The sequence below is a fragment of the Pituophis catenifer genome, unplaced genomic scaffold (genome assembly GCF_029215685.1).
Source record: "Pituophis catenifer annectens isolate HBS135680 unplaced genomic scaffold, rPitCat1.0.hap2 SCAF_3, whole genome shotgun sequence".
NCBI classification, from domain to species: domain Eukaryota; kingdom Metazoa; phylum Chordata; class Lepidosauria; order Squamata; family Colubridae; genus Pituophis; species Pituophis catenifer.
In genome coordinates, this window is record NW_027256883.1 from 161,612,570 (window position 1) to 161,640,033 (window position 27,464).

General features: G+C 40.2%; 2 protein-coding genes across 2 annotated transcripts; one reads left to right on the forward strand and one right to left on the reverse strand.

The window, feature by feature from the left end:
- Window positions 1-5,193: 5,193 nt before the first annotated feature.
- CUNH1orf210 (chromosome unknown C1orf210 homolog) lies at window positions 5,194-13,836 on the forward strand. Its single transcript, XM_070939636.1, is given in 5 exon segments — window positions 5,194-5,258; window positions 8,792-8,894; window positions 9,751-10,189; window positions 11,074-11,187; window positions 12,717-13,836. Coding segments are annotated over 4 exon segments (1,017 nt in total). The 5' UTR covers window positions 5,194-5,258; window positions 8,792-8,807; the 3' UTR covers window positions 13,094-13,836.
- A 12,091-nt stretch (window positions 13,837-25,927) lies between these two features.
- TMEM125 (transmembrane protein 125) lies at window positions 25,928-26,599 on the reverse strand. The gene has a single exon (XM_070939637.1). It carries the CDS (start codon window positions 26,597-26,599, stop codon window positions 25,928-25,930), a length of 672 nt encoding a protein of 223 aa, XP_070795738.1.
- Window positions 26,600-27,464: the final 865 nt, after the last annotated feature.

Here is a 27,464-nt window from a genome sequence, read left to right on the forward strand (position 1 = left end):
TTCCTCCTGATCAGCTGGGACTTGGGAGGCAAAGAATAGATGGCCAGTCAGAATTTTTACTACCAGTTCTCCGAACTATTCAAAATTTCCACTACCGTTTCTCCAGAACTGGTCAGAACCTGCTGAAACCCACCTCTGACATCAGTCTGATACAAAGATTGCTGGCATAGTAGTTACTTCCTGCAGAAAGTTGGTTGAATCAGCTAGTTTTGACAGTGGGCTGCCAGCATCACAGCTAATGAAAATTCACAAAATCAATGGCTGTAGGTGTTACATATGTTATGAGAACAGAAAATAGCATGTTCCTGATTTGAGATTCACAATCTGACTGATTTAAGGTTTACTTTCACTCTCAAAAAAGAGCTAATTGAGAATGGTTACTTATCTCAGCCTTACTCTAATAAATGCAATAGTATGCTCACTCTTTCTAATTTTTAATTAAATGCAGTTGTTATGATTATATCTCATGCATTTTATTACTTCCTCATGTCACAAAAGACATATCTGGCTGCGCACAAAGCATTATAACAATAGAGTAAAAAGCATGGCCTGGAATTAAAAGTGTCTTGTCTCCTTCTCCTTCTCCTCCTGGCTAAGTGGTAGAACAGGTGACTTAAATCTATATAAGCCCCTTAAAATCTCTGGGCACCCCCCCCATTCTGCCCCAGCTACGGATCCCAAAGAACAGAGCACACACAAAGTTTGTACAAAACTTAATTTACTAAAATAACTCAGTCTTTTTCAAAACAAAGGCTGTTAATAAACTTTCTTAACAGCCTACAAGAAACCAAAGATAAAGTAATCACAATCTTACTAAGGTTGGCAGAAAACCCAGAAGCAATTCTGCAGAGAATCCAGACGCAAAGTAGAGTGAACTAAAGTTGTTTCCTACAAATTGCTTCAGTCGGCGTTCCTCCTTAAATAGGCTAAGGGAGTGGCCAATTAGCCCCAAACCTTACTCTTGAGGAGATCTCCTTCTGAGGAGCCAGTCCTGCCTTTTGGCCACTCTGCGCGCCCGTGCATCGAGAAGAGGCTCCTCCTCTTCGTCCTCTTCACTTATGGGAGTTTCTGGAGGTTCTGAAGGCCCTGGCTGAATCCCCGCCTCTGGCACCACATCTTCTCCAGCCTCCTCATTGTCTGACTCGAGTGCCAGCTGCACAGGCTGCTGGCACAACACCACACCAGCCTCCTCACTATCAGAGTCAGCTACAATCCGCACAGACTGCTGACGGGCCACAACACCCCCCAAAGATCCTGGCTTTGCTGATTTTCATAGCATGGTCCTCAACATGCCATTCATGCTGGGACATTTGAGTTTTGGAAATTACCCACTCCTGTGCTAGATCCTTCAACTTAGATTAACAAAACTCAATTGCTGTGCTCATTGCTGTGTTTTGAGATGTTAAGGCAGCACTAGAACTCAAGGTCTCCTGGTTTTTAGCCTGGTGTCTTAACCACTACACTAAATTGGTTCTCTCTCCTTTCACTTACTTATCAGCAATAATTTCTCTATGCACATTTATATCCTCTCCTTCCTTCACGTGGTTGGCCTTGGACAATGTCTGGCCTGAATTTGTGCTGGGAAAAAACAAACACATAATGAGATCACGTAGTTTGGATCATGTAGTTGCTTTAGGCAGCAAGCTAGAAATTAGGAGGCCAGAATTCTAGGCCCACCATAATTACAAAGCCAGCTGGGTGACCTTCGATCAGTCACTTTTTCTCAGTCTTCCTTTCTAAGGAGGACAGCAGTGGCAAACCACTTCTGAAATCTTGCCAAGAAAACTGTAGAGGCTAGTCCAGGCAGGTTTCCAGGAGTCAACATTGACTCAAAGGCGTGCATGTGTGTGCATGTGCACATTCACACACACACACACAAATAAAACAACTCCCTCAGAAATGATTTACAGAGGCACACACTTTTTCCCCATGACAAATATACTAGCAACACAAACAGTATATAGATACACTAATGTACAGAATCATAATTCATAAATTGTATAGAGTGGAGATGGAATGTATTATCATTAGATAGTCTTTGAAATGTTCTGGATATTGGTAAATCATACAACTGGATTTAGAAGACAGTAATCTTCACCAATTGTTATCATATCTGATCCATCTAGATCCATCAAGATTTGTTGCATGTTTTGGAGATGTACGTCAGGCCTACTTTATATGGTTTCCAATCATTAGCTTGCATCTGAGAAGTGCCATCAAATCTTTTGAAATGATAAACATTCCAAGTCCCTTTTGGATGTTTCTATTAAAGTGTGATCGTAGTGTTTTTAATATGGATGGCACAGTATGGTAGAGCCCCATAGACTAGAGATGTTTTCTTCCATGGATACACATTTTCCACAATAGCTGAGTTTCTTATTGTAAAAGTTTGTGCCGTTTGCATCCTCATGTGCTGCTTTGTGCTGGTTCCCTGTACCTATAGTTGGCAACTAACAAATGTAGCAATTTAGTGTGCAGGAGATGCTCAAATAGCATGCAGGGAATACACCCACAGTAGTACATAGTGCAATTGCCTCTTGTAAACATTTTTGCTGTGCTTGGTTAGCATTTTGTCTTCAACCTCCACAATTTGTAGAACTTTCTGGATGAGTTCTGAGATAGGCTATAAATTGAAAAGATGAACTCAAGATGAGCATTACAAAGCATTTACGGTGCTAGAAGCATCCAGCTGAATATAGCTGAATATCACTGATAAGGGGCAGTGCAGAAATCAATTGATTCCTTGAATGGGGAAGGCAAAATAGGCATTTAAGCAAGTGGCACTGTGTAATCCAACAGCACTGATTAACAAAGGAAACAAGACCCAATACAAATGCCTGCTTACACATCTATAACTGGGAACCAGACATGCTCCATAGGAAGAAGTTTGATTTTACAATGCCTCGGTTTCTTTTTTGTGTGTTTGTTAAAGAAACCACATGTGTTCACGGATTATAAGGCATAATAGGTCCAATTTTTTTTATTAGTTTGCAATCTGAGACTAGAGAGCTATAGAGCTCTTGTTTGTTTGGATCTCATACTAGAAGTCTCATGACCTCCCCCTTAAAGTTGGGGTGCATGTATATAACTTTGTATTACAATTGTTGTATTCATGTAATGTTAAATTGTTTTTATATTGTATTGTAAGCCACCCAGAATCACTTTAGATATACATTTAATAATTAAATAAATTCACCACAGGCAATTGAGAGGCTAGTTCCAACAAGAACCAAATTAGTGAATATAACCACTGTAAATCATTTTCTAATTGCCCCGAAACTTCAACCATTACATCCATTAAGATATTTTCTGATATTATATTGCATTAGAAAAAGATTGTAGAAAGAGGGCTGGCTGGGGAATTCTGGGAGTTGAAGTCCACAAGTCTTAAACTTTGCCAAGATTGGACACCTCTGCCCTACAGCAAGTGAAGAATTGTTATAGTAAATCAAAAAATGAGAGTGGGAATGAGGTTTTACTTCCAAAAGAAACACTAAGAAGGACAGTGTATTGCAAAACATGGACAATACTATCTCTATGGCTTCAGGAGAATGGCGTTAGTGTGATACACAGACCAGTCACTGGCTACATTTTCACAATATAGTAAACTTTATTATTTCTAATTTGGGTTTCAAGTTACTATAAATATCCACAAGAGAGTTCAGGGGTGGGTGTGGAGAGAGAAACAGCAGATGGTAAATGACATTCTGTGTATTAGAAATGAATGCATAAATGGTTCATTTACAATATGTACTTATGTTAGTTATCATGAGGTGGAGCCAAATTACATAAGTGCCTCACACTATTGGTTTAATGTAATTGTGGATTATAGACAACAGCTATTGGAACAACATTACTACATTACTGTAGTCCTCAAATTATGACCACGGTTGTGCCCAAACTTTCCATTCATAGGAAAGGCAGTTGTTAACTTAGCTTTGCCCCAGTTTACAACCTTTCTTGGAACAGTTGTTAAGTGAAACACTGCAATTGTTAAGTTAGTAACACAGTTGTTAAGTGAATCTGACTTCCCCATTGACTTTGCTTGTCAGAGGGTCACAAAAGGTCAGTCATAAATACCTGCCAGTTGCAGCTGCTGAGCGTCCAACTTATGATCATGTGACCACGGGATGCTGCAATGATTGTAGGTATGAAAAACAGTCATAAGTCACTTTAGCTTCAAATGGTCATTAAACAAATGATTGTATATACTGAACAATAAACTAACCACAGCACCTGGATTTTTAGAACACTCACCTTCTGTTTATAATAACAAGTAAAAAAGATGGAGTCCCTGTGGTTACCAGTATTATTCCACTAATTGTTGCCAACTGTAATGGGTGGTGCTCATCTCCATTTCAAGGCCATTGAGCCATCCCTGTTGGAAGACATTTCCACGGTCATGTGGCCAGAATGAAGTCAGGGAGCACTGTTAACTTCCAATTGAAGTGGTACCTATTTATCTACTCGCATTTGAATGCTTTCAATCTGCTAGGTTGGAAGGAGCTGGGGCGAGGTTGGAAGCTCATCCCTTTGGGTGGCACTTGGGTCTCAAACCTAGCTTTCCAGCCAACAAGTTCAGCATCTTAACCAATGAGCCACCATGCCGCTCAGGATAATAACAGGAGTAAGTAATAGTCACAACAACAGTGATAAAACTAAAAAGTAAAGGGATTGCTTCCTCTAGGAATCCCTCCCCCCAAATTATCATTGGAGCCACTTGTTTCATAATTACCTCATAAGAGAGGCATGATAGGGATATTCAACCAACTTCATGCAACAATTTTCTGCTCCTAAAGAATGGTATCATAATCCAACTGGAGGGACAGGTGTACAGATATTTTCCCCATGGCTGTACATGGAGATGTTGGGAATAAACTTGGACTTTGGACCCCTGCACAAAAAAGATAAGCTCCATAGCTGAACTGTTATCCTTCAAGCATGCACATACATATGTTTTAGATTAGGAAACCAGAGTTAATACATAGGCTGGTGTAAACAAATATGGGCATTTTATACATAACCTCTCTCCAACTGTGCTATTTAAGTTGACCATGTTTGTCCAATCATTTCCAAAAAGACCAGAGAAGCTGATTGCAGTTAATGTGTAACCAGCTTCATTACCTTTCACCCTTTTCACGTTTACCTTTCATTTTCTTAGGCACCTGCCACTCCCCTAGTGCACAGATCCAGGAAGGAAGAGCACCCGGGAGAAAGCAGAGGAGCACACCCAGTGAGAGCTTGGCATGAGCTCTGAGGTAAATAGTTTTCTTCCTGCAGGGAGCATTTGGAGAACAGTGAAAAGTATACAAGCAGGATAAATATTTCAGATTGAAATGTCCTGCCTCATGGCCATGCACAATTTGGGGTGAAACGGAGCAGGGGTAGGGTGTGCAGGTGTGCATGTAAACACGGGGGATGGGAGAATCCTCTCCAACAGGAAACTACACATTTGCTGCTTCATTAAACTGGAGGCAGAGTGGCTCAGAATCAGGAAATCAGACTCCTTTTTTTTTTTAGCAGAAGGTAAGCAATATGGAACTTCTTAAGTCTGTGTGTCTTGTATGTGAGGAAACCTGGGGCCAAGTTCTATATAGAGACAAGGACATCAGCACTGAGACCAGTTCTTAAAAACCTAAATGACCAATGAAGATCAATGTAACTTTGCAAAGCCAGTAATGCCTCTTCAAAATCTAATTTATTGTGATTTTTTTAAACCTGAGTTAGCCAAATGCTTCTGCTTTTTTCAAAACTCATTTTTTCATTTTTTTTTTCTTTTTCTTCTTGCAACTACCTTAGACCATTGAGCAGAAGTAAGAAAGAATTGTTTTAGTGTGCTAAATGCAATAATGATTGACAGGAAAGGCAGATAACCCCAGGAAGAACCATGTGGTTTGAATCTTAAAGCTCACATTATCAGATTCAATTAGTAAGAGACAACCTGTTGCCATTCGGGGGTTATGGATTTCAATTTCTAGCAAAGGCAAGGATTTGTAGTATACAAATAACTTGTACTGCCTATAATAGAGACATCTGTTGTCAATCTGCCAAGGCCAATCCTACGGCAGCTCAAGAGATTAACTTCTTGAATTAGGACTAGACTTGCTAGATAGAGTGAGAATGATCTCAAACAACTCAGGTTGGTGGTTTAGAAGAAGCCATAGTAGCAAAGTTCTGTATAACAGCTCTATAGCAGTGTTTCTCAACTTCAACGACTTTAAGATGTGTGACTTCAACTCCCAGGATTCCCCTTCCATGTTAGGGAAATCCATACATCTTAAAGTCACTGACAACGACTTTAAAGTTGTTGTCCAGATTGTTGAGTACCCAGCATCTCCTAAGCAGTTTTTGCCTTATAGCCTCTTTAATAACAAAATTCTCAGGGATTGTTTTTCTTAAATGACTAATTTCTAGAACTGATTCTCTGACAGATATATCTTTCCCCCTGAATGTTTGAAATATTTCATTGTCTGTAAAATTCAGCCAGAGAGTTAAAGTAAGAGTATGTGTCATCTTATTGCTCTATTGTCTACCCTGTATGCTTTTTTGTTTTATGTTGGTTGGTCAATAATCATAATAAACAATATTTCCATTCCTTGCAATTCTTCTCAAACATACTGTCATCCCCATATAAACCAAGAATCACAATTAGCTGATGAGGCAGAAGGGCTTCTGTAAATATTTTATCCTTTATTATTTTTTTATAAACTCAAGGCAGCAAACACACCTAATGTTCCTTGCTCCTCCTGTTTTCCCCAACAACAACTCTGTGAAATGAGTTAGGTTTAGAGAGTATGACTGGCCCAAAGTCACCCAGCCGGCTTTCATGTCTAAAGCATGAACTTACTTGTTCTGAAAGGGCTAAAGAAAACTCACTCTTTTCTTCACCAGGGGAGAAGCTGATAGGAAAATTATGAAGCTGTTTGTGTTATTTGCTTTTATAGTTTGTCACTTTTGTGGAGAGCAATGTATTTAAAACAGAAGTTTCCCATTGACAAAAGCAATGAGATGCAGCAAAATTTCATGCAGTTGCCCCTCCTGAACACTATGTGGCTTAATTAGCAGGAGCTTCATTTTGAACCAAATTGCAACTGACTTTTCTTCTACCAATCCCTCCCGCTTCTTTGAAGTCAAACAATTGTCCTTTTCCAACTTGATTGTTCAGCATTTTAATGTTATTTCAGATTTTGCTTTTATTCATTTATTTTTGTTTATCTTCCTTTCTGGCCTGAATTTTCTGTTTTACTTTTTTGATAATGCCTCCTTCAACATCAATCTAGTATGATGGGCTCCTCTTGCCGTCTTACCTGATTTCCGGCTCTGTCTCCCTAACCCTAACCAGAGGAAATGGCGGGGACCGGCTGTGCATGCATTTAAATATTTTCGGGGAGGGCTTATTTTCAATATGTGCTTATTTTAGCACATGCGCTCAAAAGCCCGATTGGGCTTATTATCAGGGGATGTCTTATTTTTGGAGAAACACTGTATCTCAACTTGAATGCTAAATTTAAACAACCAGGATTGGATCATGGTATCAGATTAGCGCTCAAGATGAGATATTACAACCACCACAACCACAATCCTGTGGATGGTAGGTACATGCCCACGTACGCTATTTATATTATAAATGTAATGTCAGCATTCTGATGCTGCCATAAAAAGGAGGAGATGAGGCTTGACTTTTCACCTACTTATTTTCTCTGTAGATAATATCCCCTAGGAGATGGGATGGGAGGGGGGACATCCCTGTGGGGTGAGGTCAGAAGCTGGGGAGACTGACTTGGAAGATGGCCAATGAGAAGATGAGAATTGGGGAATGGAAAGGGAAGGGTTTGGGGGTCAGACTTCGGCTACAACGAAGTCGGGGCCAGATCTGTCGTACTCAATAACTGGAATATTTCAGCAAAGATTAATTGTTTGGGAGTGCAATTTATTTGAGATGACATTGAAACCTGACATGTAAGTTGCACTCATGGTTTTTAACTGGATTTACATATAGTATTGTCTGTCTGAGGTTTGCATGAATATATTTTATGAAGTCTGATACTGTGGTTTCTAAATAATTTAAATAATCTAAATAATAGCAGCAATAGCACTTAGACTTATATATCCTCACAGTGCTTCACAGCCCTCGCTAAGCAGTTTTACAGAGTCAGCAGATTGCCCCCAATAATCTGGGTCCTCATTTTACTGACCTCGGAAGGATGGAAGGCTGAGTCAACCCTGAGCCAGTCAGAATCGAACTCCTGCAGTGAGCAGTCAGTTAGCTTGCAATACTGCATTCTAATCACTGTGTCACCACAGCTCTTAAATAAAATGGGATATTGTGTCTATCAAGTGAGTGTGGTATGCTGGACAAACCATACTTAGCACTTATAGCAATAGCACTTAGACTTATATACCGCGTCACAGTGCTTTCCAGCCCTCTCTATGTGGTTTACAGGGTCAGCATATTGCCCCCAACAATCAGGGTCCTCATTTTACCGACCTTGGAAGGATGGAAGGCTGAGTCAACCTTGAGCCTCGTGAAATTCGAACTGCCAAATTGCAGGCAGTTGGCAGTCAGCAGCAGTAGCCTGCAGTACTGCATTCTAACCACTGCACCACCAGGGCTCACAGGATTTATGAATCAGGTAATATGAGAGGTGTACAAGTTTTTTAGGAGGCTGAAAATAATCATGTTTTACTTTTCACATTGTCACCTTGTTACAATACTGTTAAGTTGAGGTCTGGCCCATAAGGTTATTGTTGTATCACCAAACATGCATTGCATTCTTTTTCTCTCCTGCAGTTTTTTTTAAAGCAAAATGAAAAATATTTGGTACCTCTGGATCTCCAGCATCCTTTTGCCATGGTCTGTGATATCTGGACATCCTTGTAACATTGATAAAATGGTAAGCAAGGAATGATTTCTACAAATTGTAGACTAGATTAAATGTTCTCAATGGGAGAATCTTAGACCGTGAGAAAGTCTGATGACTGGTTGAATACAGGTTTTGTAGATAAAGTTCAAATTTACATAATTACCATAATAAACATGGTAATTGAGATGATATGAACAAATCTCTATCTTCCTCAAATCTTGGCTATTTAGATTTCTTTAAATCTAGCTATCAGATGAGGTGTCCTGAAGCACACACTCTCAAGACTGCACAAGCAGATGGTTGATAACTACTACATCAAGTCTTCTTTCAAGAAAGCTGGATCCTAAACATGCACTGCCACCCTTGAAATAGCTTATTGCTCCAACCTGGGATGAACATGTGTAACAAAGAATGGTGAAAGCGAAGAGAGCTAAAGGGTGATGTGTAATTAACACATATTTTTTTCCCACATATAAGTTCTGTGTAAAAGGTAAAAGTAGCTCAAGATATCATCTTTGACAAAAGTGAAGGATGGGGGAAATGTTACAAAATAAGTGCTGCCTGTTCAGTGTGAAAGTACTGTACTATACTAAGTAACTGAAAGTATTTAATTTTTTATTATAACATTTGGCAAAAAAGAAAAGGTTTCTAAAAACTTTATCTGTTTACAACCAGTAACATCAAAAACCACTTGTGAGGTAATATATCAAGGTTCCTGGCAAATAATCCAAATTTCATTTTAAACTCTGTTTTTAGTTTTACGTAAAAGAAGGGAACAATGTGATTTCACTCAATGATTCTTGTGGAAAGAAAAATTCCCAAGTTAGTTTGAAACATTAATTCCATTGAATTTCTTAATATTTCACATGTGGTTATATTTTTGTAGGGACAGGCTGTCTGCAGTGGAAAGAGCCTTCTCCATCCTCCCAGTTTTCTTCCCAGACATATTACCATTCTAGATCTATCTTTCAATTCTCTGACAATGCCCAAGCATGGACCTTTTCTGAGCAGCTTCCCTTCCTTACATTCCCTAAATCTTTCCAGCAACAGCATTCCTACTCTTTCCTCCTCCCTGTTCTGTAACCTTGGTCCTCTTCGCCTTTTGGATCTAAGCAGCTGTGACATTTCTTATGTGCACCGAATGAGCTTCCGAGGTTTGAAAAGCCTTCACTCTCTACATCTGAACAACAACAAACTTTAATCTCTGGACCTCTCCATTTTTCCTGCCTAATTCTAATTAATTCTCCATATTAAACTTCAGGGGAACCCTTCAGTGTGCAGTGATTCCTTAACTCCTTTCCAACAAGCAGTGCCAGAAAAAGAAGGTGAGGCTAAGATTATCCAAGAGAAGGGATTCAGTAATATGTTCTTCTATCAGGGTAAAAAAAAGCTACGCATGTTTCCCCAAAAACAAGACCCTGTCTTATATTTTTTTTTGAACCCTGAAATAAGCGCTTGGCCTTATTGCCATGTGCACAAAAGCCCGACTGGATTTAATATCAGGGGATGTCTTATTTTGGGGGAAACAGGGTATGTTGAATCAACTTTTGTGTTAGTACACAAATAATATTATTGCATGGCTGACTTTCTTGGTTGTGCGTAGGACTTAGTTTTGAGTTATGAAAAAATAATGACTGTGAATACGTGCAACATCTGTGCGTAACATCTTAAAAAGAGCACAAGACCAATCTTATAAATGTTTGAATCTTTCCAGTTTCATGGGGGGGGGGGGGAGACCCACACAAACAACTCTCACTTTGCTTAAATGTGAGTGACTCAAGACACTAAGGCAAAATTTTCACTGATGGTTTATTGAATAATCAACAATTGCAGAGTTTACATATCACTGTGATTTAAAAATTATTGCAGTTGAGGTTATACTTCATCCTAAAGCAAATATAAATTATAGTTTAATGCAATACATGAACTCAGTCAATATGTTCATGTATTATACATTAACAGTTAAATAGTGGACTGGAATGCAAATATATCTGGTAGTCAATTTAACAATTAAAACAAGGATATTTGAGCAACCTGAGTGTATAAATGAAAAAGTTTTCCTTATCTTTTTAAGTTTTGTAAAAGAATGTCTGTACATTTTATCAATGAAATGTGAGAACCAACATATAGTAAATCAAGATGTAGAGCAACAGAAACAAACAAACAGTGAAGCTATTTCTTAAACAGATTGTCTATCATTTAAACATAGAACTCCAGACTCAAGAAATCAGAACTTCGGATTATGAGACTGTGAGCCACAGAAGAAAACTTCAGTTCCTTCATATTGTGGCTACGAAGAAGCCATCACCATTAGAAAATGATAGTAAGTGAAGCAAAATATACGATTCCAACCTTGTAGATTTAGAGTAACAACACAATTGTATGGTTTTTATTCCATGTGGCATTCCTCCCTCCAGTCCCAAAGCTATCACAAATTATTCCCTAGAAAACTTTTCGTTGAGATGAATTGGAGTCCTAGTCATCACAAACCAGGATCCATTGCTGATCCAGGCCAACCAGGCCATTTGGCAGTGAGGAAGTTCCTACTTTGATAAAAGTGATGAGTGTCCTCTGAAACTATAATGATAAGAAATATCACTTTTTCTCATCTTCCCCCAAAGGTCCCTTTGAAGGGAGTGGGGTTTGCAAAATAATTGCTTTGAAGAGAAAAAAAGAAAAAAACTGGGAAATCCTGTTCAGATTTTTTTTGGTATTTAATTCGATCTTTCTAAAGGGGTCTATTTAGTAGCTTTTAATTGGGGTAATCAGCCCACCCTAAACCCATACAACAGACACTCTCATGGATGCATACACAAAACAAAGGAGGAAAAACCCGATCAGAAATGATTCAGTCTTAAAACAATCTGATAGCTGATGCCCTAATCAATGAACTAACCCATACACTTTTGATTTTTGTTGCTGTTCCTTATTTCTTCTTTGAGAAATTATTTCTAACACATTTTAATGACTATTATTTTAAACCAAGATTATGTATGCTTGTCAAATATAAAGAATAAGCACAAGGAATTTCAGTGTCATTTTTACTAAAGCCCACAACTCTCTACATGAAATGGCTGTATTTTGAGTCTGCATTGGCCTATTTGGGTGTGGTACAACCCCGTACTCCAAACCATGTTTTTTTTTAACATCACACTGAACTATTAACTAAAAACACAGGTTGGGCTTCTATACAATGTTGGGCGAAAATGTGGTTTGGTGTATTATGTGATCCCAACCATTTGCTTTTTATTTTCCGGTCTGTATCTCAGTGTATTCCTGTACCTCAGGCTATACTGAAGAATTAAACAGACAATAAACTATATAACTGGGTGTGCATTTTGACTGCTCTTCTCACTCCGCAATAATATTTCATTTTCTAGAGAATGACATCCTTTGCAACAGAGAAGACAAATGGTGTTTTATTTCTTAATAATGGAAGCCAGGTCTTTCATGGAACTTTTCTTCTTTTTATTCCCTGTTTACATTTTGTAAGGGGAGAATACTGAGGCAGTCCTATTCATATTTATTCAGAAGTACATTCAGTGAATTCTATTGGATTTACTTCTACATAAAAGTTTTCATAGGATTTGCAAGCTTGGAAATGCAACTAAAAGAAAGTATTGCTCAGATCACCCACAGAAGCATAAGGTGGCAAGTGGAGGCTAGTACCATGATGCAAATGCCACATCTCACATATTTGCATCACATATCAGAACACAAGTAATGGTAATGGTACTATTTACATGATGGCATCACCACGCACACGTTATCATTTTGGCATAATTGTAGTTTGGTGCAGCCTTCCAGTACATTAATAGCTCTTGTATCTTATAACCTTTCTTTTCTTTGCAGCAGCAGCTATTACCACACCTTCTACTGTAACAGCTGGGAAAAACTGGATCTACTTTGCTGGTTTTGTGCTTTTGGCTATCATCATCTCTCTCCTGATTGCATTGATTGTCAAATGCAAATTGCTCCAGAAAAAGCATGCCAGCTATCATCATCAACGGTTGCCCGATTCTCGTTCCGTTGGAAGCAGCCATATTGAGGAAGGAGACATGGACATGATGTATGGGAGGAACCAACCAATAAGTGGAGCTTCTGAGTGCTATCCAGAGGATGATGATGGTTTCATAGAAGATAACTATATTGTGCCCAATCAAGACTTGAAGGAGGAAGAGGAGGATTTGGAGTTGGAACCTCATTTCAAAGTTGGAAGATCCTTTTAGGAACAGAGTTCAGTTTGTTATGTGTGCATAGAGACTATTTTATTTTAAAGGTTCCTGATACTTTCATTATAGTAAGAAACTGATAATGAGCCCAAAGACAAATTTGACTCTGGGCAAAGAGGTCAGCTGCACGCCTGCAGTGGTTAGAGCTTAGTACAGCATGTTTTACTAAATATTAGTCCAGTGGAAGTCTGAGTTCTCTCTTACACACACTCAACCCGTTCTCTTGCTTACATCCAGACAGACACATACTTGGTTCATTCTTTTGTATTTGTTTTTCTTGTATACATACATCAACCACAATTTTTTAGAGCTTACATTATAACTGGTGGAGGTTTCGAAAGAGTCTGTTTGAAGCATAGGAAATAATTTTTCAAATGAACTGAAGCATTTGGCAAGAGCAGTTTGTCCTTCATGACTTTCCCCTAAAACCCCACATATGCCTTGACATCAAATGATTGTTTTTTAAAAGCTTGATTGCTCTGTGGGTTAAGAAAAAACTGTTTCCAAGCAGCTGGTGGGAAGGACTTTGCCCCTGGGCCGCATTAACCATCTTCCATAAATGCTATGCATCTCATTGAAGAAGTTTCCCCAACCTTATCACAACTAGTGAGTGCTACCTGTGGGTGTGGGAAGCTTAAATGATTGCCACAAAATGATACAAAAAAAGAAAAAAATAGATCTAAACTGATGTTGCTATAATAACAGTTTGAGATTCTCCTTTTTCCTGAAAACTCACTGATTTATTAAAAGGAATTTGGAGCAAGTGCTTCATTGCTGTTACTAAGCCTTTCTTTATTACAGTAGTTATTACAGCATAATTGGTACATCCTGACAACTGTAGTTTTTACTTTTGCCCCTATGATGCTGGCCTTGCTTTATATTAAGGACAATAATTATGCTATCTGTCCTGGTCAGTGGTGGGATTCAGCCGGTTCTCTCTGGATTGCACGAACCGGTAGTGGCAACACTGGGAGGCTCCGCCCACCCGCTCAGACGTAATGCACGACTACTGCGCATGCACAGAGGTAGCGTGTGCGCTCACATTTGCGAACCAGTAGGGAAGGTAAGTGAATCCCACCTCTGGTCCTGGTGTTGGCTAGATAGGGAGTCCTTAACTTACAACCATTCATTTAGTGAGCATTCAAAGTTACAATGGCACTGAACAAAAATGACTTACGTTCCTTCCATTTATGACTGTCACAGCATTCCCACAATCATACAATCAAAATTCAGGTGCTTGGCAATCGGTACATATTTATAATGGTTGCAACATCCCAGGGTGATGTGATCTCCATTAGCAACCTTTCCCAGCCAGTTTCTGCCAAGTAAAGTCAATGGGAGAAGCCAGATTCACTTAATGACAGCATGTTTCACTGCTGTTTAATTGCACTGATTTGTTTAAGGACCATGGCAAGCAAGGTTCTAAAATTAGGTGTGACTCATCTAATAATAATAATAATAATAATAATAATAATAATAATAATAATAATAATAATAAAAAAAAAATTTATTTACGGTCACAGACCAAAATGCAAGCATAGCTACAGAAAAACATAGGAAAAAGAATATCACGAACAGCCGGCCACCGGAAGCCCCGGCCGAGAGGGACCACAGCGCTCTCCTCTAATGGTTACGGCTCTTAGAAAAAATTTTGAGACCTGAGAGGTAGTGTATGAGGAGCCATCCCCTAAACAATACAAGGCCAAATCACTATCATTGGGCCCACAGAAATCTGTCTCTAAGAGAGACATCAAATTAGTCCTGGCTACGTTGTACATGGGGCAGTGTAAAAGGACATGCTCCACAATCTCAACCTCCGCTGTACCACAGGGACATAGCCACTCGCCCCTCGGAAGCCTCTTGAATCGACCGTCCAGCAATGCTGAAGGCAAGACGTTAAAACGAGCAAGGGAGAAGACTCTTCTATACTTAGGGATGGTTAGAGTATAGAAATATGAGGCCATCCTCAGTCCAAAATTATTAAGTTGGCTGAAGACCAGAGTGGAGTAGGTTTTATTAGCTCTAGCTCTCAGATATTGTAAGTCTATGTCCACAAGCCGTTGGACTACCCTACATTGGGCGTCTTTAAGGCCATAGTCTCCTATGGCATCCCCCGAAAAACCTAACAAGTGGAGTTTCTTCATCAGATCCCTCTCCCATCGAGACGAATAGGGGTCAGCTAACACCAGGGAGAGGTAGCTGCCAGGGGCTGCCAAAAAGAGTGCCCGAAACCACCATTTAAAGGTGTTGATCCATGCCATGCATTCGACTGATCGAATGCCCAGTTCCAGATACATCGGAGCAAAGCCAACACAGGGAGGGAGACCCAAAAGTTTCCTTAAAAAAGCAGCCTGGGTTCTTTCAATACACTCCTTGAAGCCCTGTATCCATATAGGAATTCCGTAAAGAGTTTGGGCCAAGGTTTTGGCTTTGTAAATACACAGAGCAGAAGGAATAAATTGGCCACCTTGGGTATAGAAAAATCTTAAAATCTGCTGATGGCTACAAAAAGCTGAATTCAGCACCTGGGTTCGGTGTCTAGTCCAATAATAATAATAATAATAATAATAATAATAATTTTATTTCTATACCGCCCTTCTCCCGAAGGACTCAGGGCGGTGTACAGCCTATTTAAAAACACAAACAAAACAATGATATAAAATTTAAAATAATTAAATAAATGGCTCAAATTTAAAACCCCAATAAATTTAAATACCCCAATTTAAAACTATTGTATTGATAGTCCGGCCTGGCGGAACAACAGGGTCTTCAATGCGCAGCGAAACACCCGGAGGTCAGATATCTTACGAATTTCCGGGGGCAGTTCATTCCACAGGGCTGGGGCTCCCACAGAGAAGGCCCTCCCCCTGGGCGTCGCCAGCCGACATAACTTGGCTGACGGCACCCTGAGGAGACCCTCTCTGTGGGAACGAACTGGTCGGTGGGAGGCTATTGGTGGCAGAAGACGGTCTCGGAGGTACCCGGGTCCTATGCCATGGAGCGCTTTAAAGGTGGTAACCAACACCTTGAATCGCACCCGGAAGACCACCGGGAGCCAGTGCAGCTCGCGCAGGAGGGGTGTCACATGGGCATAACGGGTTGCGCCCATAACCACCCGCGCGGCCGCATTCTGGACCAGCTGGAGCCTCCGAGTGCTCTTCAAGGGGAGCCCCATGTAGAGAGCATTACAATAGTCCAACCGGGAAGTAACAAGGGCATGAGTGACCGTGCGCAGGGCGTCCCGATCCAGAAAGGGCTGCAACTGGCGAATCAGGCGAACCTGATAAAAGGCCCCCCTGGCCACGGCCGTCATATGCTCTTCTAAAGACAGCCGTGCATCCAGGAGGACACCCAGATTGCGAGCCCTCTCCGTGGGGGGCAAAGATTCACCCCCAATAGTCAGCGATGGCACCTGCTGACTATATCGGGGCGCCGGGAGCCACAGCCACTCGGTCTTGGAGGGGTTGAGTCTGAGCCTGTTCCTCCCCATCCAGGCCCGCACGGCCTCCAGGCAGCGGGACATCACATCAAGGGCATCGTTGGGGTGGTCTGGGGTGGAGATGTACAGCTGGGTATCGTCAGCGTACAGATGACACTTCACTCCAAAACCACGGATGATCTCACCCAGCGGCTTCACATAAATGTTGAACAGGAGGGGCGAGAGGACCGACCCTTGTGGCACTCCCCATGCGAGACGCCTCGAGGTCGACCTCTGCCCCCCTGCCAACACGAACTGCGAGCGGTCGGAGAGGAAGGAGGAGAACCACCGCAAAACGGTGCCCCCTATTCCTAACCCCCTCAACCGCTGCAGCATGATACCATGGTCGATGGTATCAAAAGCCGCTGAGAGATCTAATAGGACTAGGACAGAGGAACAACCCCTGTCCCGAGCCCTCCAGAGATCATCCACCAACGCGACCAATGCCGTTTCTGTGCTGTACCCCTGCCTGAAGCCCGACTGGTACGGGTCTAGATAGATAGCTTCATCCAGGTGCCGGGGAAGTTGTCGTGCCACCACGCTCTCAACAACCTTCGCCACAAAACGAAGGTTGGAGACTGGACGATAGTTGGCTAATTCAGCCGGGTCCAGGGAAGGCTTCTTGAGGAGGGGCCTCACTACCGCCTCTTTCAAGGCAGCAGGAAAGGCACCCTCACCCAAAGAAGCACCTATAATCCCCTGGAGCCAGCCTCGTGTAACCTCCCGGGAGGCCAGTACCAACCAGGAGGGACACGGGTCCAATAAACACGTGGCGGCACTAATCTTACCCAGAACCCTGTCCACATCCAAGCACCAGTGTTCTGAAAATGTATACCTAAATACTTAAAATGGGAAACCTGCTTAACAGCATTACCCTTAATAGCCCAGTTGTGTAACTTCCGGGCACTAGAGAACACCAAGACTTTTGATTTGTCGTAGTTAATGGACAAGTGATTCTCAGCACAGTAGGACCCAAATGCAGAGAGAAGCCTTTTCAGGCCAAGCCTCGTCAGTGATAGGAGGGTGTGACTCATCTAACAATAGCCTTGCTTGGAAATTCTGGCCTCAATTGTCCTCAATCGTAAGTCGAGGACTACTTGCACCACAAAATATCCACCAATTGCAAAAAACTAAGGAGTTAGGGTGCTCATGCCAGCATCATTCAAATGCTGTGCTATGCTAACAATTACAACTACAATAACCTCAGTGTTATTGCTAACAGTATACGGAAACAAGCAAATTTTCCCTTGTGGAACCTGTGCCACTGTTGGTCACATGTTAGAATACTGTAGTAGACATTAAACAACAAAGAGAATGATGCAACTACAACAAGAAGAAAGTATCTAATGCCCTAAAATCACCAGGTTTGTCTTCTGACAGCCACAGTCTGTGGATTGAAATGGAGGTGTGTTTTTTTTGTCTTGTTATCTAATCATATTTCAAAGTGATAGTAACTAGTAGATTTGCTTGGTGTGTAAAGAGCGTGGGAATTCTGCAACATTCACTGTATATTCTCTTCTCATTGTGTATGCAATAATTATGTCTCAGTAAATTTTCCCATGCATGGTTGGTAAGATTTAACTAAGCATCACCAATTTCTGTATCATGAAAAATCTGAAATAATGGATTTGTACAAAAACTGCAGTAACCTTCTCATTAGTTTCTCTTTATATTTACCACAGATTGTGCAATTTTGTTTGACTTCCTTTGACTTCCAACAATCTTAATCATTAATTAATTAAAATATTGTCATAATTTCTCATCATTTCTTCTTTGCCCCATTCCAGAGTTCTTCAAAGCTTTAAACAGCCTCTTTTGTAAATCCAATAAGAAAAAATTATCCAAGTCACATCTTTGGTTTGTCATTTGTACTTCCTTTTTAAATTTTAAAACCTCAGCTAGTTTCTTTGTAGATCCAATGAAACATCCTTTTATAAGCTGTCCTGTCAATTATAAGTCCTGTCAATTGTAAGTCCACTTTCAATACCATTTTTTATCTTGTCAGATAAAATCTGTTCTACATCTTTCATTTTTTCAATAACATCCTTTAAACAGTCTATCCATAAAAGTAGATATCATTACTGACATTATTGATATTGTTGCTATTATTTTCTGATTCCATTCTTCAAAAGTTTCATTCAGTATTGTTATGGTTTACAAAATTTTATAGGCTTGTTAATCTTTTCTCTTTAGTTCCCTCTAGTGTCCAGTTTTTGAACTCATGAAATTGCTTATCTGTTTGCTGTTTATTTCCGATATTTTAAATCATTATTTTTTATTATTTATTGTTTGTGGTGGCCTAGTGATGAAGACACTTGCCTCCCACTTGGAAGGTTGAGAGTTCAATCCTAGTGAGTGGCAGATGTTTTTCTCCTAGAGCGCAAAGAAAAAATATCTGGTATGGCATCAGGAAAGGTATCTGGTCAGTAACACTCAGCTCCATCCAACTGCCCTGAATCTACCTGAATTAAGGGATTATAGGGTCATAAAAAGGAAATTCATTATTTATTATTTACTAAATTTGTTTGTCACCCATCTCGCCACAAGGAGACTATGGGCGGCTTACAACATTAAATTCTTAAAGTTATTATTACAATTTTTTTTTTGGTTCGGGTTTGAAGATAGGCTCAACAGCATTTTCCCACTTGTCAGTTTGAAAGTCTAATAGCTTTAAAATAATTAATGACCAATTCCTGAAAGTGAGAAAGCAAGGCTTGAGAATTTAGTTTCCTTTAAAAGTCTCTGTTGTGGTTGTGAAAAAAATGGCTAATCCCATTATCTCCTGGCACTCCTTAAAAAGGAGAACCACTGTCCTTGCAAAAAGCAGCTCCTCTCCTTATCTGGAGAGGTTCCAAGGAATTGGTCTATTCACCCATTCTTTGGTCTTTGCTGCAATTATCAGCAACATTTTCGCAGCGCCATCTTCAGTTTGCCATCCAATTTGGAAATTCAAATTACACACAATAGTTCTGTCTTCTGTCTTCTTTGAAAGTAGCTTCTCTCAATACCATAAAACAGAAGGAAGCAATGATTCATAAGCCTCCAAACCTTAAACTCTAAATCTTACTTAAGAGCAGATTAAACATAGTTATCTTATTTGTTATTTGACTTCCTGCTACGGTCATTACAATATTTTGTCCATGAAATGTATGGGATTTGGGGTTCTGAGGAGGCAGTACAGTTGTTCTTGAACGTGCAAATTATTAAGTGCTGTAATTTCTCATTTAGGAAGTATGAAATCTCTTCTATGAGACAGCTACTTAATACATGAATACGAATGTACAGAAATCTCAGTGGGTGAGACTATTACATAAATAAATATATACCTATCTATTGAAGCACATGTGGGAATTGTGATTTAGGACTTCCACATGATTGGACCAATCAAATTCCTCACTCAAAGTATTACCTCAAAGCATGTCATCAAGCAGAATAACCCTTCTCCCTGGATCACATTCTTTCAGTGTTGCACAATTTTCATCTAAACTCATCTCTGGTTCTTCCATTATTATGATTCACTGGAACGTAACATGCAACTATCACCATTCTATGGATTCCTCCTTTCATATGCATCCACAACAATCCAGATGACACATGTTCATACTTTCTGACATGCATTTTAGTTCTTTCATTCATCATTAAATCTACACCAGGAATATTCATCAGTTCCATTCCACAAAATTAGAGCATCTTCACTGAGTTTTATTACATTCTATCCCTTTGTCTTAGATTTTTTTTTCAATACAAAAGATATATATTTACAATATATCTATTTTTCTTAAATGTGTTAGTTCATGCTCCTTACTATGTACTCCTCTTACATTCCAAGCCACAATCTTTCATATGCAAAACTTGTCTTACTGCCATAAGGATACTGACTTCTGCCACCTATCATTGCTTTTGTCAGTGTTTATATAAAACTTATAGAAAAATAGAGACAATGCAGAATAGTTGATAGACCCAGCCAAAAACCCTGGTGGAATACTGAGCTGCAGGGTGGAAGGCGTGTTCTGTCCTCCCTGAAATCCTCCAGGACTTCACACCCTGGCCTTCCTCCTGCTTTGTGGTAATAGCTTGTAGTTCCTCCAGCCTTGTAATTCCTGCTCCTACTAGGTATCTTACTTCCAGAGGGCACCAAAGCTGTTTGTGAGAGAAAGGACTTTCACAACCTGTGACATTTTTGTCCTGATTAAAAGTTTAAAATTCAAAAACTGAAGTAATTTCTAAAATACTACTTCCTGTCTATACCACATATAGATCTGTAGCTAGAGGATTCACCTCTTCCTGGGAGACAGACATAGGTGGGTTTCAGCAGGTTCTGACCAGTTCTGGAGAACCGGTAGTGGAAATTTTGAGAAGTTCGGAGAACCGGTAGTAAAAATTCTGACTGACCCCACCCACATCTATTCTCTGCCTCCCAAGTCCCAGGTGATTGGGAGGAAATGAAGATTTTGCAGTAACCTTCCCCTGGATTGAGAAGGGAATGGAGATTTTACATCCTTTCCTTGCCACGCCCACCAAGCCACACCCACAGAACCGGTAGTAAAAAAATTTGAAACGCACCACTGGAGACAGACCAATCTCACAATCTCACTCTAAAATTAAGAGTTTGCGGAAAATGATTTGAAGACCCTATTCATATATTCATAATATATCAAATTTAACACTGAAAGAATTACAGAGCTGTCAATATATAGAATATAGCTCCCAGTAAATTAATTAACAAAATAATCAACAAGAAAATACCAGGGCCTGTTTAAACCACAAGATGGTGCTAGTCTGCTTCAAAATTTGAAAAAAGCTCTGGAAGGGTTCAAATGATCAGTGATTAATATACTATATTGTTCTAAATAAATAAAAATATGTCTTCATATCCACTTTGTGTGAAAGATAAAGGCTTTTTAAATTAAATGCATTTCCTGGCTGGTCTTGTATTACCTATTTCTACAGAGATGGCAGCTTCTGAAGCAGAAGCCCCTTTGCATATTCTCCGGCACTCCAGCTTCTTGGAGATTTCAAACATTAATCAAATGCTGTCACAAAAGATGTTAGTGTGACACTTGCCCCAACCTTATTCACAGCCCTTTCAAGCTATGCTCTTAATTTTAAAAGGATCAACCTTTTTTTGCAGCACAGAGAGCACCATTATTGCCCATATAATTAAAAACAATCTGAAAACACCAAAATGCAGTAGCAAAAGTGGGAGAAAAGAAAACATTCTCTCTTCTGGAGACATTGTTTGTGACTCCTAAACCATAGTAAGAAAAATTGATCATTTGCCACTTGGTTTAGAGCAGTTTTTTTGAAACCCGGCAATGTGTAAATGTTTAAGATGTGTGCGTCTATTCTAAACTCTCAGAATTCTGAGAGTGGAAGTCTACAAGTCTTAAAAGTTACCGAATTTGAAAAATATTTTCAGTGTGAGAAACAGATTTCAGTAGATATAAGTGCCAAACAAACAAAATTTAGTGTGTAGTTCTGTGAACTCGGTAAATCAATAATTCGAAAAGCAAATGTGTTTGGCAAATCCAGGCATATTATGTTGTGCATAGATTTTCTTGTCTTATCTTTCAGTAATACATGTAATACATTAAAAAAAACCCTCTATGAATTAAAACAAGAAGACTATGTCATCCCACGAGCCAAAAGTCGGCTAACACTTAAGGCTCTGTACGACAACAATTTCAAGACCCCTGAGAGCATGAGTGACTCTTTTCTTTCTATGTCTAAGAGCGCTAAACGGAAGTACTGCGCTGTCATCACACGGAAGTTTGTATTGGGATGTTTTCAAGAAGTGACTGAGTAGTAGTATGTGGACGGGGTGGTTTTGTGAGTTCGTGGCCACTTGCAAAAACTTCTGGCAGTCAGGCAAATACAGAACAGATGTAGGTTGCAAAACTTCTGGCTGACCACCCTAGAGTAGAAGGAGAAAAAGTGGTTTCACTCTGAAACCATCAGCATCTTTTCCCAGGTACTTTCCTCCAGCACATCACTTACCTGGAAGGCAGATGCCTGGGAAGACTGGGATAGATTGTTGCATATAATACTCTCACTCATGGCCTTCATGTATACTGCATAGAGTTGTCGTGTATGTACTTGCACCTGCAGACAATCAAAGGCAGCCTTCTAAAGCAGGTGTCTCCAACCTTGGCCACTTTAAGACTTGTGGACTTCAACTCCCAGAATTCCTCAGCCAGCTTTGCTGGTTGAGGAATTCTGGGAGTTGAAGTCCACAAGTCTTAAAGTGGCCAAGGTTGGAGACCCCTGTTCTAGAAGATGCCGCCACTTTAATGCTTAGGGGAGAGATGCTTTGTTTGCCCTAACAATGCTTTGCCAAGTGTCCCTTCAGTTGCTTTGCAAAGTCCTGTTTACTAATTTCATATCCGTAGCATCCTGGGCTCTAAATTTCCTTCCATCAGGTATGACTCGGCAGAGATATTTCTCAGCACTTGCTGCCTGTGATCATATTAGCCAAAGATACCTGTAATTGAACTTGCAGGCTTTTGCAAGTCTAGGTTATGGCTACTATGGTTAAATTTACAGTAGTTCCTCTATAATATGTGCATCCCAAGTTTTTTGGATCTGAAACCAGAAAGAAATTTGGCTTTTAGGATGTCTGCAGTTTTTCACCTGGAGGGAGAGAGAGAGAGATCATATTAATATGGCAGTAAGATTAAGATGTTGGCTAAAGGGTGGAGATATGCTTCCTCCCCTCAATTGTATAAATCTTTTAATTCTAGAATTAGGCTTCAGTATTGTCTGAAATTGGAATTATGAATTTAAAGAAACTGGAAAGGGTTTACATTAAAATCCTAAACAGTCCCAAATGTCTAGCAGACATAGAAAACCTTGCTTAAAGCCACTCTACTGGAAAGGTAAAAAGGGAATATAGTTGACTTTTCGCATAACAGGTGTCCAGAATGCTTTTAATTTTATATTCTTCCCACTAAATTCAGTGGCGCTAACCCCTAAGCAAATGTAGAAAGCATTAAAGAATTTTTTGAACTTTTAATGTTTATAGCAAGAAAAAAATGCCTATTCTCTGGTTTTCGCATGTTTTGGTAAGATGCAAAGTGAGGATGATTTTGATGCCATAAATATGAGGAAATTAATTGGCTAGCCAACTCCAGTAAACTTTTGAAATAGGAATGGTTGCCTCACAGTTTAATAGCTCACAATTATAGCCAGGTTTCTTGAAGACGTGTGAATGGATCCTGGGTTATGGCTGTCGAATGATACTTGGAAACTAGGAGCCACAGAAATGGGAATAGCAGCAGATTCCTCCACATGTTTTTTCATTTGAATTCCAGTGGAAATTGCTATAACATCTGAGAATAAGTGGATAAGCTTGTATGTGAGAACTTAAGTTTTAGTAATATGGTAATTGGATGTAAGCTATCCATAAGTAGAGGGGTACCTGGTGAAGCAACAAGCTGTTACATTATCTTATTTAATTTTGATTTTCAAGATACACACATGAATCAAATTACATTTCAAAAGGGCTTAGAAGCTGAACAAAGCAACATCTTTTTTCTTCCAGATCCAGTATTGTAGATAGTGCTAAAATCATTTTAAAACAATAGAAATGTAGCTGTATTGTAGTTTAGTTGAGATAAAAGGACCCCCTATCACTGCAAGCATCCTCACATTTCATAAACAACATATCATTCCATTCCTCTCCTTTTGCACATATGATGGAAATCAAGAGTTCATAAGCTAGTCCTCGACTTATGACCACAATAGAGTGCAAAATTTATGTTGTTAAGTGAGACATGTGTTAAATGACTTTTCCCCATTTTACAGCCTTTCTCACCACAGTTGTTAAGTGAAGCACTGCAGTTGTTAAGTTAGTAACGTTGTTCATCGGGCTTCCCCATCGACTTTGCTTGTCAGGAGGTCACAAAAGTTGATCACATGACCCTGGGACATGACAATAAATATGAACCAGTTGTCAAGCATCTGAATTTTGATTACCTGACCATGGGGATACTGCAATGGTCGTAAGTAAAAAATGATCATAAGTCACTTTTTTCAGTGCTGTTGTAACTTTGAACGGTCACTAAATGAGCTGTTATAAGTTGAGGACTACCTGCACAGTACAATTTAAGTAAACTTTACTGACTTTCTTTGCTATTTTACTGCTGTTGAGAAAGCTGGCATTGCAGGAAGGGACAGATATTATAAAGCTCCTCGTCTGCAGATGCTGTACATCCATTTTGCTCTTTGTCTGGAGCAAGATGTTTCTTGAAATAATCAGACCTAGGGACTTCCATTATAAAGGTAAATCAAGTATTATTTCTTCATACACCAGCATACCTATACCACTTTTGTTTTCCATATATTGCATGAATTGATGCTTCCCTGGATTCACACAGTATGCTTCTCCTGTAAACTTCCTTTTATAATACTACTAATAAACATTCATGAAAGTTACATGCCACCTGACTCCCAGTGACTGGGTGACTTTATCTTGTTTCCAGACTGAAGAACACCAAAATCTTAGGCCTGGAAAATATTATTCCTATCCTCTATTTTCTATCAAGTGCCATTAGTCTGTGGTAAGATGGACGGCCAATAAATTTAATAAATAATAAATAAATAATAATGGCAAGTGGCATAATTGCCATCTCTGGGTTACAACATTCGGGATTGCTAGAAGATAGCAAAAAGAATTATACAAATATAACTTGTTGCTATCATCTTGTGATCACCTGGATTTTTACAGTCTACATCCAGTAGCCATGGCAGCTGAATCTTAGGGTATTTTGCCATGATCCTCAGTGTTCTGGCTAGGAATATATACTTTGTTGGAAATATGCTCTTTTAGCATAGTTATTCTTTAGCATTCATACTTTGGTTGTTCTAAATAGAACTTTGTGCATTTGGGGTTTCTCACTATTACATCGCATAAACTTAAAACTGATTTAATTTCTACAGAGCTGTGGCTTTCCTTTTTGTAAAAGCAAGCTTTTAGTCCTTTTGAATGCAAAAAAGAAATAGGTGGTACAGTAATGCCTCAGAAACCAACGTTAGATTGAAATGGATTTTCAGTGGAACCGCTGAGAAAGAGAGATGCTTCTCTGCGTGTTCAAGTTGCCTTAGTTACTTAGGATCACACTTGAGAGTGATAGCCATTTCTTTTCCTTCATTTACATGTCTTTTGAATCTCTCAGTGCTCCAAAGCAAACATCTTGCCAAGAAGCCAGGCCTCAATACTGACTGAGAATAACTGCTCTGTGGCGAAAAGTTCATCACATTGCTGAGTTTGGGTCAGATGACATGTAGGGCAAATCCAACCGTAAAGTCAGAGTAATCTCAGAAGTTGATGACAGTCACCATTATGTCCTTGATGGTTAAATTAAGTTTGCCATGCTGGAGGTAGGAGGAAATTGCTGACTGGCCGAAATATGTCCTGATACAGTGAAAATTGCACTGTTGTTTGCCGCCCCCTGGTTCTGACGAGTGGCCGTACGGCAGGAAGTCCACGTCAAATAGAACAACAGGCTGAAGAGAATAATTGCTCCAGCGGCTGTGAGCACAATGCCACTGATAAACATGCTGGCAAAGGGGCGCTGGGTTGGGGGGTTAGTGCTGACGCTGGTGGTAGAGATGGCTGTGAGCACTGTGCCACACACCAGCAGCACCAAGGCTGTCAGCAGAAGCACAGCACAGTCCGAGGCGCCTCCGCTCTTCAGCAACTCCACCTGTTCCCGCCTGCGAATGCAGTTCATGTCCTGGATGGCAGAGCTCAACAGCTGCTTCAGTAGTACCAAGAGTGCCAGCAGACAGAGTGTTGTGCCCACTGCCAGCCTCCACTCTCCAGAGCGACTGCTAGTACTGTACAGCAAGGCAATACCACCCACCCCACAGGCTAGGATCAAGGCCACTGCTACTCCATAGCAAATAAGGGATTTCTTGGGCTCCTGGAACCACCATAGCTCCACATGCTCTTCCAGGATGTTCCTTTGTATCCGGCTGGCATGAGCTGGGAGCCTGGGTTCATTCAGGTGCTCCAGTTCCGCCATGGTGGATGCTGAACTGGCTCATATACAGCAACAATGGGCCACAGGAACTGCTGCTTTCAACTGGCCCGGAGGATGGCAGCAAGGAGGAGGGTGGGTACTTGACACATTTTCTCAGGGATAGAGGCAATGAACTTTTATTTGGTTCCTATCCAAATCACGTTTTTTTTTTTCTTGGATGGAAATGATTGAAAGGGAACAGCAGAAATGGAAGACTTTTCTGGCTGAGGCTGAGGCTGAAACTTGCTTCGGCGTTTTGGAGCTCCCTTCTGAGCACGCCCAGATCCTGCCAGTTATCTGTAAAGGAAACAGTGATAAAAAATGAAAAGAGCTTTCTCTCTGAAAAGAAAGAGTGATGAGGACTGGGGTCAAATAGAAGGACTAGGGGAGACATGATAGCAGTGTTCCAATATCTCAGGGGTTGCCACAAAGAAGAGGGAGTCAAACTATTCTTCAAAGTACCTGAGGGTAGAACAAGAAGCAATGGGTGGAAACTAATCAAGGAGAGAAGCAACTTAGAACTACGGAGAAATTTCCTGACAGTTAGAACAATTAATCAGTGGAACAACTTGCCTGCAGAAGTTGTGACTGCTCCAACACTGGAAATTTTTAAGATGATGTTGGATAACCATTTGTCTGAAGTGGTGTAGGATTTCCTGCCTGGGCAGGGGGTTGGACTAGGAGACCTCCAAGTTCCCTTCCAACTCTGTTATTCTATTTCTAAATAGGGTTCATGCAAGTCAAATCAGTTTTTTATGGGCCAGGCTATATTCCTATATGCCTTGTCCAGGAAAGTTGAATCATAAGCTTTCCTTGTGGCAAAATGTTTGTGCCAGGAAAAGCAAGATTGTCTAATAATAAGTAACTT

What these genes read in the sequence shown, in the direction of transcription:
- TMEM125 (XM_070939637.1), bottom strand. Translation starts at nt 26,599, where the DNA reads ATGGCGGAACTGGAGCACCTGAATGAACCCAGGCTCCCAGCTCATGCC.